Source organism: Mastomys coucha, unplaced genomic scaffold (genome assembly GCF_008632895.1).
Source record: "Mastomys coucha isolate ucsf_1 unplaced genomic scaffold, UCSF_Mcou_1 pScaffold9, whole genome shotgun sequence".
In the NCBI taxonomy this organism is placed as follows: domain Eukaryota; kingdom Metazoa; phylum Chordata; class Mammalia; order Rodentia; family Muridae; genus Mastomys; species Mastomys coucha.
The window spans coordinates 14,984,762-14,994,563 of record NW_022196915.1 but is presented as its reverse complement, the minus strand read 5'-3'; the positions used below and the strand labels follow the sequence as shown (position 1 = coordinate 14,994,563).

The 9,802-nt window shown below is 53.1% G+C and overlaps 1 protein-coding gene across 4 annotated transcripts in view; it reads right to left on the bottom strand.

The window, feature by feature from the left end:
- Window positions 1-8,985, bottom strand: part of Wnt5a (Wnt family member 5A) — a 20,580-nt gene extending 11,595 nt beyond the window's left edge. The window contains exons 1-3 of one of the 4 annotated variants that reach the window (XM_031361466.1): window positions 8,793-8,985; window positions 1,690-1,823; window positions 252-502 (exon numbers count right to left, since the gene is read on the bottom strand). In XM_031361466.1, coding sequence (XP_031217326.1) covers window positions 252-502; window positions 1,690-1,769 — 331 coding nt within the window. In that variant the 5' untranslated portion in view covers window positions 1,770-1,823; window positions 8,793-8,985. Of the gene's footprint in view, window positions 1-251; window positions 503-1,689; window positions 1,824-2,222; window positions 2,333-3,580; window positions 3,733-7,588; window positions 8,150-8,792 lie in introns of those variants that run through there. The other 3 variants (XM_031361465.1, XM_031361463.1, XM_031361464.1) reach the window with 3 other exon arrangements.
- Window positions 8,986-9,802: the final 817 nt, after the last annotated feature.

Genomic DNA, 9,802 nt, shown 5'->3' with positions numbered 1-9,802 from the left:
AAAAAAAAAAAAAAAAAAGGAAGAAGAAGAAGTGTCGCAGGGAACGGTGGGATCTGAGATGCCCACCTCCTGATCTGGTTCAAGGAGTTAGAAACTACAATCAGAAGTGGGGATCAGAATTAATGCCATACTGGAAGAAGACACATTTCCCAAGCCATCCCCCAGGCTGTAAAGCGGACAGCTCATCAAGCACTGAAGCAAACATAAAGACCTATGCAGACAAAGGTGATGGGCATCCCAACATGTCCTACCTATTTGCATCACCCTGCCAAAGACAGAAGTATTGTCCACTGTGCTGCAGTTCCATCTCCGATGCCTGAACTGGTATTGGCATTCCTTGATGCCTGTCTTCGCACCTTCTCCGATGTACTGCATGTGGTCCTGATACAAGTGGCAGAGTTTCTTCTGTCCTTGAGAAAGTCCTGCCAGTTGGCTGCAGAGAGGCTGTGCACCTATGATATATACTTCTGACATCTGAACAGGGTTATTCATACCTAGAGACCTGCAAAGGGGAGGGGGAGATGTTCATTCAAGATTTACGTGAACTCTAGAGGTAGCTCCCTCCTCCCCAAAAACATGTCAGCCATACAGGGCTCGAAGCAAACAGTCGCCTTTTCTCTCCTGTTTGTCTGCATGACAAAGTAGGAGAAGGGCTTCATAGAACTCCTCTGTTTAAACTCTGCAGCAAACAGAGGTATTGTACAGTCCCCACCCGGCCATCTGGCTCCCTCAGTCAATGTTTTCATTGCCTTCTTCTCCAATCACTGCATACCTGAACCAGTATTTCTGAGAGTCACCAAGGAAAGGGAGAAGTGGAGGTTTTCAGAGACTAGCCACTGGCTTTAGAGAAAGTGACTCGGGGCCTACGGGGTAGATGGATCCTTCTCGAAAATTCAGGAACATCAAAAATAGAGACAGTTAGGTAGGAGATAGCAGTACCTTCTGTGGAATGGAAGTGCAGATGCGGATGTCTAGACAGACTGGAGAAAGCCCCCCATATTTTTAGACACATTAAAGGGGATTCTAAAGTGATGGGTGAAGGATTCAAGCTAGGAAATCCAGTGACCAGACGACACATTTGACAGTCAGAAAAGAAGGGAAAAAAATGCCACTCTGTTACCAGGGAGAAAATATCCAGAATGCTGCCACACACAATCCCCTGGATGCCCTGCGGTCCAGAGAGAAACCCTCATCTAGGGACATTGGACTATTTCAAGTTCACCGCCCTTTGATCAAATTTCAAGTGCAAATACTCTCTATTTGGGGGTTAGATGTCTTCAAGGACTCAGCTCCTTCAGACACTGTGGCTTAATAACTGCAAACGACAGAAAAATAAAAGGGGAACTCATTTTTATTTTACCTGGTGAGAGGGTGGCAAAAGCAAACCTTATAGATAGGCTTACAATTATTAAAGAAGTGCGTTTCCCTTTTAGTACACATTGTTACTGCAAGCCCACGTCTCAACAGGGGCCTCATAGGAAAAGGCTGAGATTTATAGATTCGGGTTTCCCCGTGAAACTGAGCGTGTGATTTACAAAATGAGCGGGTTACAAGAAAATAGAACATATACCCATCTACATTAGATGAGTGTACCCATGCTCACTCTCCAGCTTGCAACGCTATAGCATAGTGCAAGTGTACTTTCAAAAAAAAAAAAAAAGGAAGAATAGGCACAGAGAAACAACTTACCACCAAGAATTAGCTTCTATTACAACCTGGGCGAAGGAGAAAAACGTGGCCAAAGCCATTAGGAAGAACTTGGAAGACATGGCACCTCCAGCGGTCCCCAAAGCCACTCCCGGGCGTAATATTCCAATGGGCTTCTGGAGAGGGAAGAAAGAAGCAGATGTTTATTGCCTTCAGATAATTTTCAAGCATACAAGTTTAAACAACGGAAACATCCGAGGTCTCTTAAGTTTACTGTTGATTGACTGCGCTTCTCCACCGTGAGGTTTTTGATGGCAAGATATAGGCAGTTTCTTTTTTCAAATTAATCCACCCACGCAACCTCACCAGGAAATCTTATTTCGCTAGGATCCTGCGCGCGGGGCACGCCAGCGATTACAAACATGTCTCAATGCTGTTGAGTCAAAGCCCGGGTACCAGGCTTCCTGCAACTTCCAGTCCCGCACCCCATCGCTTCCCTCTGGTTTCCCGCTGCGCTCCGTCCCTCCCAGAAAATTCACTCGGGAACCCTCCGCCACCCTCGTCCTCTCCCGGACCTGGGCCGGAGCAACAAGTGGAGCCAGAATTAATTCCATGGGCGAGAAGAGCGCGAAGGCGAGTGGAGTGCACTGCCGGAGGCTGCCGAGGAGGCGGGGTGGCCGGCGCGGGGGTGGGGGTGGGGGCAGGACGCGGGAGGGAAGGGCAGGGGGTGGGGGCGAGGCCCCAGGGACCAGCGCGGCGCGCGAGTGCCCAGCTGGGAAATGCAGCTCCGAATTAACATCGTATGTTTTATAATCAGTTTACGGGGCCGATTTTGGGAAAGCCACTTCCAGATGGGGAAGAGCAGCCTGGATTTCCTTTAGGATCTGCTTCAGCCAGTTTGGGGCGGGGAGTAGATGGAGTTGGGGGGTAAGGGATAATGAATGGGAAGAGGGTCGGCTCTCCCACCCCAGGGAACCCAGAAAGCCTGCCCCCTCCTGCCAGCGGCCTCATATCAGTCTGAGAGGAGACATAGGTCTCGGGTAGAAAGAAGTATCCGGCTTCAGTTCCTTTAGGAGAGGATCTTTCCTCTACCCTTCTCTTCTCTTGGACCCCATTATTCCGATTTTTTACTCTCTTTCTGGCCCCCACGTCCAGCAGCGGCTGGGGGGCGGGGCGAAAACCACGATGAGTCTGTTGTTTCTCTTGGAGTTGTCCCCATGTTTTCATCGCACCACTGCGGGCCTGTGTCTTGAAGAACACTACCACCCTGCCTCCAGTCTAGCCTCTCTGGCCCAAGTCGGGCTCAGTTCATTCAGTTCCAAAAGGTTAGCAAATGGATCGAGGCGACAGGTCTCCAAGCGGAGCCAGCTCCCAAGCATCTGCAGTGCCCCTGGCCTCCAGGGCGCAGGGAGCCGGACGGAGAAGTTTCCTTCCTGAAGATATTCGGGGGCAGAGAGTTCTCAAGCTGCTCCCACTGGTGACTTTTCCACCTGCAGGCGGCGGCGGAGAGAGAAGAGTGTGGGTAGGAGGAGCAGGTTTCCAACGCTCCCCTTTACGTCTCTGATAAGTGTAACTCTGTGATGCCCGAAGCCCCCGAGGGAGCCCCTTCTTTTGGAAAGGTGAACCTCTTCCAGGCGAAGGCCCTGCCGAGACCAGCTCCGTAAAAGGGATGAAGGGGACCCTATAGGCAGTAGAAACGCTAAGGGGCCCTGGAGCAGGCGGTAGCTTTCCTTTTCGAGCCACCCCTTTGGCTTGGACACCTCCGGGCTCCTGGTAGAGGAGCTTATGTGCTTCCCAGTGCCAGCTAACCAGTGCTCCGAGCCTCGGCTCAGCCGTCCCCAAAGCACCGCAAAGCTGGGGACGCATCCTGGAGAGAATGGAAATCTGGAGTTTCCCCAGTCTAAGAGAAACAAGGTTCAGTCTCCTTCCCTACCCCCGCCTGAAGTGTCAAGTTTCCTCCAGGGGAGGGGTGGGCTTCAGGGTCTTTCTTTGCGCGCGGCCGAGGCTGCAAAGGTTTAGAGTCCCCAGTGGAGGCAAAAAGCGAGCGAGCGCGCGCGCGCACACACACACACACATACCACATCCATACACACCCTCGTGCACACTTACACACACACACACACACACACACACACACACACACACACACACGTATGCACAGACACACACGTGGCGAAGGGCTGTAGCTCTCAAATCGCGGCGGGTCTCACTAACTTTTGGAGCTTCACAGCGGGCGGGGCGCGCGGGGCGGGGCGCGGGTGGTGGAGAAATTGATAACAGATTCGGCGGATTACAGGGAATCTCTTTGTTAGAGCCGAAACCACACAAACCGAACCCTATCCAGGCCCGACGCCCCCGGGGCAAATGCAACAGTTCCCAGAACCCTGGCCAACAGCGAATGGAGGCACCAGGTTTACTCAACTTCGATCCCCTCGGTTACAGATGAGGGGTGTTCCAAGGAGATCGACCGGAGAGCCCTGAGAGCAGCATCTGCCTTGGACCTCCCCCCCGCCCCCCTTGCACTTGCCTGGAAACACCTCGGTTTTCTTTCCTCTCCAGTCTGTCGAAGCCCTACAAATCTGAGCGATTCAAGGAATTCACAGCGAACTCACTAAGGAACACTTCCACTCTAGAGTGTAAAACATCCGACCGGGTGAGTTTAGGAGAGATCCGAGGCGAAGAAGGCGGTGTGGAAGGAGAACTTTCGGGAGACCGCCGCAACAGGGTTAAAAAAAAAAAGTTCTGGTCAAAATTATCCAGAGAACGAGCCAAACGTTTTCCAATAGGGGCTCGGGGAAGCAGACTGAGAAGCCGGAGCATCTGTCGTTGTCCGGTGTACAGTGGAGGGTGCGGGATTTTAAGAGGTGCATCGCAGGGGTGGGTGAAGAGAAAGAAAAGCGTTTGCGGGTCTTGAAGTCAAAGCAGCTGAATCTCGATGCTGCTGCTTCCCCATAAAGGAAACCCCAAAGCCTTCAGCCAGGACTAGGTGAAAGGTGCAGGCTGCAGCGCTGCTCTAAAGGTACCAAAACGAGGGAGAGGGAAGTTGGTGGGAAAAGACTACTTTCTCTGTCCAGATAGCTACAGGACACATGCAAAAGTGTTCAGCTCCCCAGTGCAGAAACAGGCGGTCTCTTACGAGCAAACACCAGAGAGGCTAGGCACAGAGTCTTTTTCGATGGTCGGGGGTGGGGTGGGGCGTTGGGAGGTACGGGCAGTGGCCTTACTTCCCAGTCGGGTCATTTCCTTCTGCTAGACTCTACATTTAAGGCCCACGTCTGGGAGTGGAAATGATGAGAGATGCCAACTAGGCGGAAGAAGAGAGTGACCCAGGCTCCCAGTGGCGAAAAGGAAGATGGGAAACTCCCAGATCTTCGTTCTCGAAGAGATGGAAATTGAACAGTGTTCTCCAGTTCTTTCTATGAACCAAGAAGACAGATGGAGAAACTTGCGGGAGGGAAATTGGCCGCTGGCACAAACTTGGTTCTCTGGCTTCAAGAACAGCAGAGAGAAGACCTTGAAGAAATGACCAATAGGGTGCCTGCTCAAGCCCCCTTAAGTAGACAAAAGAAGCGTTGCTCCCCATCTTTCCGGCCTGGGCCCAGCTGAGATGTAACTGTCCCACTCCATGATTATGTGGCCAGGGCACATGCAGCAGGCAGAAAGAGTCAGTGAGATAAGTCGGAGGTTGTCTGGAGCTGCAGTCGGGGGTAAGAAGCCTGAAAAGTTCCTGAATGACCTAGATTTGCCAGGAGGTCGGGAAAACAGTAATAATCCAGGAGATAAACTTCTCCTCCTTTTCTAAGCCTCAGTGATGTACCCCAGGGTTCTCCGGGACCCACACAAAATTACCTCGTCTAACTCAGCAGAGTCGTCTGTCTAAAACTGAGTTGTGTACCCCAAAAGTGAGAAATTAAAGATGAATTCAGTGCCCAATCTTTACAGGGAATTTTTTTTTACAGGCGAAGCTCATAAACGAAAACAAAAATCACTGTTTTTGTTTCTGTGTTTAATAGATGAAGAAGCAGAGGCTGAGAGAAGGGAACACAGCAAGCATCCAGGACCACAGAAAGAATTGGTGAGACAACCAGGGCCACACCCGAGGCCTTCTACTGTAACACTCCCTCACCAGTGACCAGAAAGGGTCTAAATCCTTCGTCCAAATTGCCCAAGACTTCATTGCTGAGTTACACCTATGGCCCTTTGCTATTCGAAGCTCGGGGCAACACAGATTGTCCTCTGGCAGAGATCTTAGAAGGGTCTTGGTGGCAGAGTGGGACTGAGTTGTCTTCAGGGATACAAGTTGAAGGACTGCAACTCAGAGGGTCTTACTTCCAGATGGCCAACAGGGGGCAGCCGGCACCGCGCGGCGGGTTAGAAAGGCCGCGTTAAAGCTCAGAGTTTTGCCGGCACGTAGCGCGCCCCTTGTGCACAGGAGCGCTCTGAAAGGGAAGACCAGGGTCTTGGGCTGGGCCTCCTTTGGAGGATCTAGGACCAAGAAGACTAGCCAAGAAGACAAAAGCCGGCTTGTCCAAGACTGATCTCCAGATCCCCAAGCCCCCAAAGCAGAGCAAGGGTCCCAAGGCGTACACTCATACCCTACTTTCCGCCATTCCCCAGTCTCTGGGTACTTACGACACTGTCTCCTCCAATACCGCCCCCCGGCCCCCCCCCAAAAAAAGGTTCGCCTGATGGAAAGTGTCGTGAAACTAAATCTGGCTAGGTGTACTAATATCGTCAAGACAGCAGATGCTGAGGAGGTGCGACCTCATCGCCGAGCCCAAGTTATTTCCCAAGAGCGAATTGTACGACCACGGAGCCATGGCACAGGGCAAAGACAGGGGCCTTAGAAGCACCAGGGTTTAAAACCCTTTCTTTGAAGAAAGAAGGTTGTTTGCTTTTAGGAAACAGCTTCGTTCCGATTTTCATCTTACTCCCTACTAGAAAGCTGGAAACGAGAGATATGAACTATACATGGAAATTGTTATCGAGACGTGGAGGACAACCAGAGGAAAAGCTGTTTGGAAAATTGCTAGTTATATTTCAAGACGAAACATTAACTTTTTTGTAAAAGTGAACTCTCGGTGACCCTTGGAGTGTGTGACTCGGCTTTAACATACAACTGACAATTAAAACAAACACGAGTTCACAAACTAACCCCCGCCCGCTCTCGCAACGCGGAGGCCCTAAGAGTTCTCCAAAGCACTAGGCTGACTCCGCTCAGGGGGTAGGATTAAAGCTTCTAGGACCACTACTCCCCGCCCCCAATGCTGCAGTAAAGGACCTGAGCTCACCCAGAGGCCACTAATAAAGCTAATAACGCGACCCCGCTCCCCGCGCGGGGTGCGCTCTGGCCCCCCGCCAGGCACTCTTAAAGGCACAGGGGCCCCGGAACGCTCGGGTTACTCGACCTGGAGAGCCGGCAACTTGGGCCCTGATCGGAGGTTGGGGGTGGGGAGTGCATTGCTCTAGGGTAGGTGGCCCCTAGTTTCCCTAGTCTTGAAGCCGTTTCTCCTAACACAGTCCTCCTCTGGCCTCAGAGCTCCAGCCACACAATCTCCGCGTGCCCGTGAAATGAGCGTTTGATATATACTTGATGAATCGAATCATTATCCAGTCGCTGAAATACACATAGTAAAACTACACTCCGGTTCTCGAGGTAAAAGGAACGCCGTCGGTGACCCGAACTCTCTTTCCTGCCCTCGCTCTTCTCCATAGTTGAAAAGGTTTGAAGAATAGCCGGTGCAAAAAGTCTCCAAGGACGCAGAGGCAGTGTCCCCAGGGTAAGGGACGAAAGATAGGAGTCCTTGCCAGCGATATTCTAGTTTAGCTTTCTCCAGGCAGTTAGAGAAATGGAGGGGAAAGGGATAAATTGAAAGAGTTCAGTTAACTTTGAAAAGAAAAAAAAAATAGTAGGGAGCGTCGGTGCGCACAGAACACTTACCTTCATGGCGAGGGGGAGGGGGCGCGGAGAGGAAGTCGCCACCCGAGCGAAGGCGGCCCGAGGAATCCAAGCGAAGCGTCGGGGTTAAGCCTTGGGGGACGATCCAAAGCAGGGCTGTGGAGTCCTCCTGGGCGCGTCGGGTGGGCGCAGCGACCCGGAGCGGAAGCGAGCACTGGCGCCGGGGCTCGGGCTGCGGAGCTGGTATAGCGTGGAAATGTGCCCAGGAACCGAGAGGGCGCCGGCGCGCGCGGGCGAGCAGCAAGCGCAGGGCAGAGCGGGGACACAGTGCAGGAGCCGCGGGTCGGACGAGGGCGCGCAGGCGACTGTTCCGCGGCGAGGCGCTCCCTCTCTAACGTCCATCAGCGACGGCGGTAATTAGGGCTTTCCAACCCCAAATGTGGGCGTGATTGTGCAAAAGACTTTACAACAAATAATAAAAAAAAATTCTTCACAAGAAGGTGAAAAAAAAATGCCCCACTACTCAACTGTGGCCCGAGGCGGGGAAGGAGGGGGGCAATCCCTGTGCCCAAGATGCCCCCAGTTCATTCACACCACGAATTCAGCAGACTCCTGGAGGCTCACGCCTCCTGATTGTCAGCTCCTCCTCTCTGGGTCTGTGGCCGAAACGTCTGCTTCCAGGGGCTGCTCCTACAGCTGAGTTAGCTAGTGGACGTCTGTGTACACACAGACACACATCCAGACACACACCCAAACACACACATACACACACACACACACACATACACACACACGCAGACACAGAGACACGCGCGCACACAGAGACACACAGCAGCAGCAGCGGCGGCGACGGCGGTTATAGGGCCACAGAACAATCAAGCACGCATGGTTTTTTCTCCGGGAGATGCCGCTGAAATCGCACAAGTCGCCATCCGAGCTGCAAGAGTCAGAGCCAAATTTTGTCCTTTCATTTTAGAGTCTGGCTAAAACCAGGCGCAAAGAAAATGGGTTCAAGGCAGCCCTGAACTTTCTGCCGCTTGGTGGCTTGAGCCGTTGATGGACAGCTAGCCCGTGGGGGAAAGTTGGCTTCCCCCTTCTGGTCCCCTTCTTTCTTTCTTTCTTTTCTTCGGGTCAACCTTCTTTCCACCCTCGCCTTTCCAGGGCGAACACAGCGAAAGGACGGAGGGCGCAGAACTCCGCGGCGGCGACTCAACTCCAGAGGTCCATGGCGGCCGAGGCTACCTACCTCCTCGGTCGCGTTCGGAGTCCGAGGGGCGGTCGTGGGGCCCGGCGGAGGCCGCAGACGGAGCTCGTGAAGCAGCGGCCGCACAATCCGGACTCCGGACGGCGGAGGCGGTGCCTCCGAGCCTGCAGCAACTTTCCACGCGATGCGGTGCCCCACAGACTGACTGCCCCAGCGTGGGGACCGCGTGCCCCCCCCACCCACCCCCGGCCCTCCTGACCAGCTCCCTCACTTTCGCCCTCCCTCTCTCCAGACTCCTCTTTCCCTTGGTGTTCTCAGCGAAGAAAAAAAAAAATATTTTTAAAGTTGCAGAACCAAACGCGGCTGGAGAGGCAAAGGGGGGTGGGGGGGGAGAGAAAAAAAGTCAACTTTGCCTATGCGCATGCGTGATGAGGCTGTCCTATGACAAACTTCGCAGGATTTTAAAGCTGTACTACGGGCCGGGGTGCCGGGAGGCGGGGTACACTCCCGCTTGAGCCCCCTCCTCAAGGCTCCCCATCCCCCAGGCATCTGTTGAACGAGGTCCATTTCACTGTTGTTGCCTGCCCGCCTCCTGACTGGCTCAGCTTCTTCCAAAGCCGTGGACCCTTTTGGGGGGCTGAACCCCAACTTTCCGATCCGGATCCCTTGGCTCAACTATCCCAAACTGCCTCTACAGAAAGAACCTCACTGACATGGATCCTCGTTGGGATGTCTCCTTCATACGCCCTGGGTAGAGTACTTAAAGCCCCAGCTTGGAGGGTAGGGTGGGCTTGCGCATCTTACAAAGTCCCTGGTGTCAGAGGTTTGCTAGCCAGGCTTGCTCCTCACACCAACGCGGCCAGGCAAGAGGAGAGGTCATGCTGCCAGTATGGATCTAGGTGGAGGCTCTCAGGTGAGAAGAATGTGAAGTTTGGGTAAACCGGGGATCCAGACTCTGGGACTTCTAGACACTTCTAGATTCCTGAAATTGTTAGGACTTCGATTGGACAGAGTTGATGGATATGCACCACCCCATCGTCCAGCATGCCACA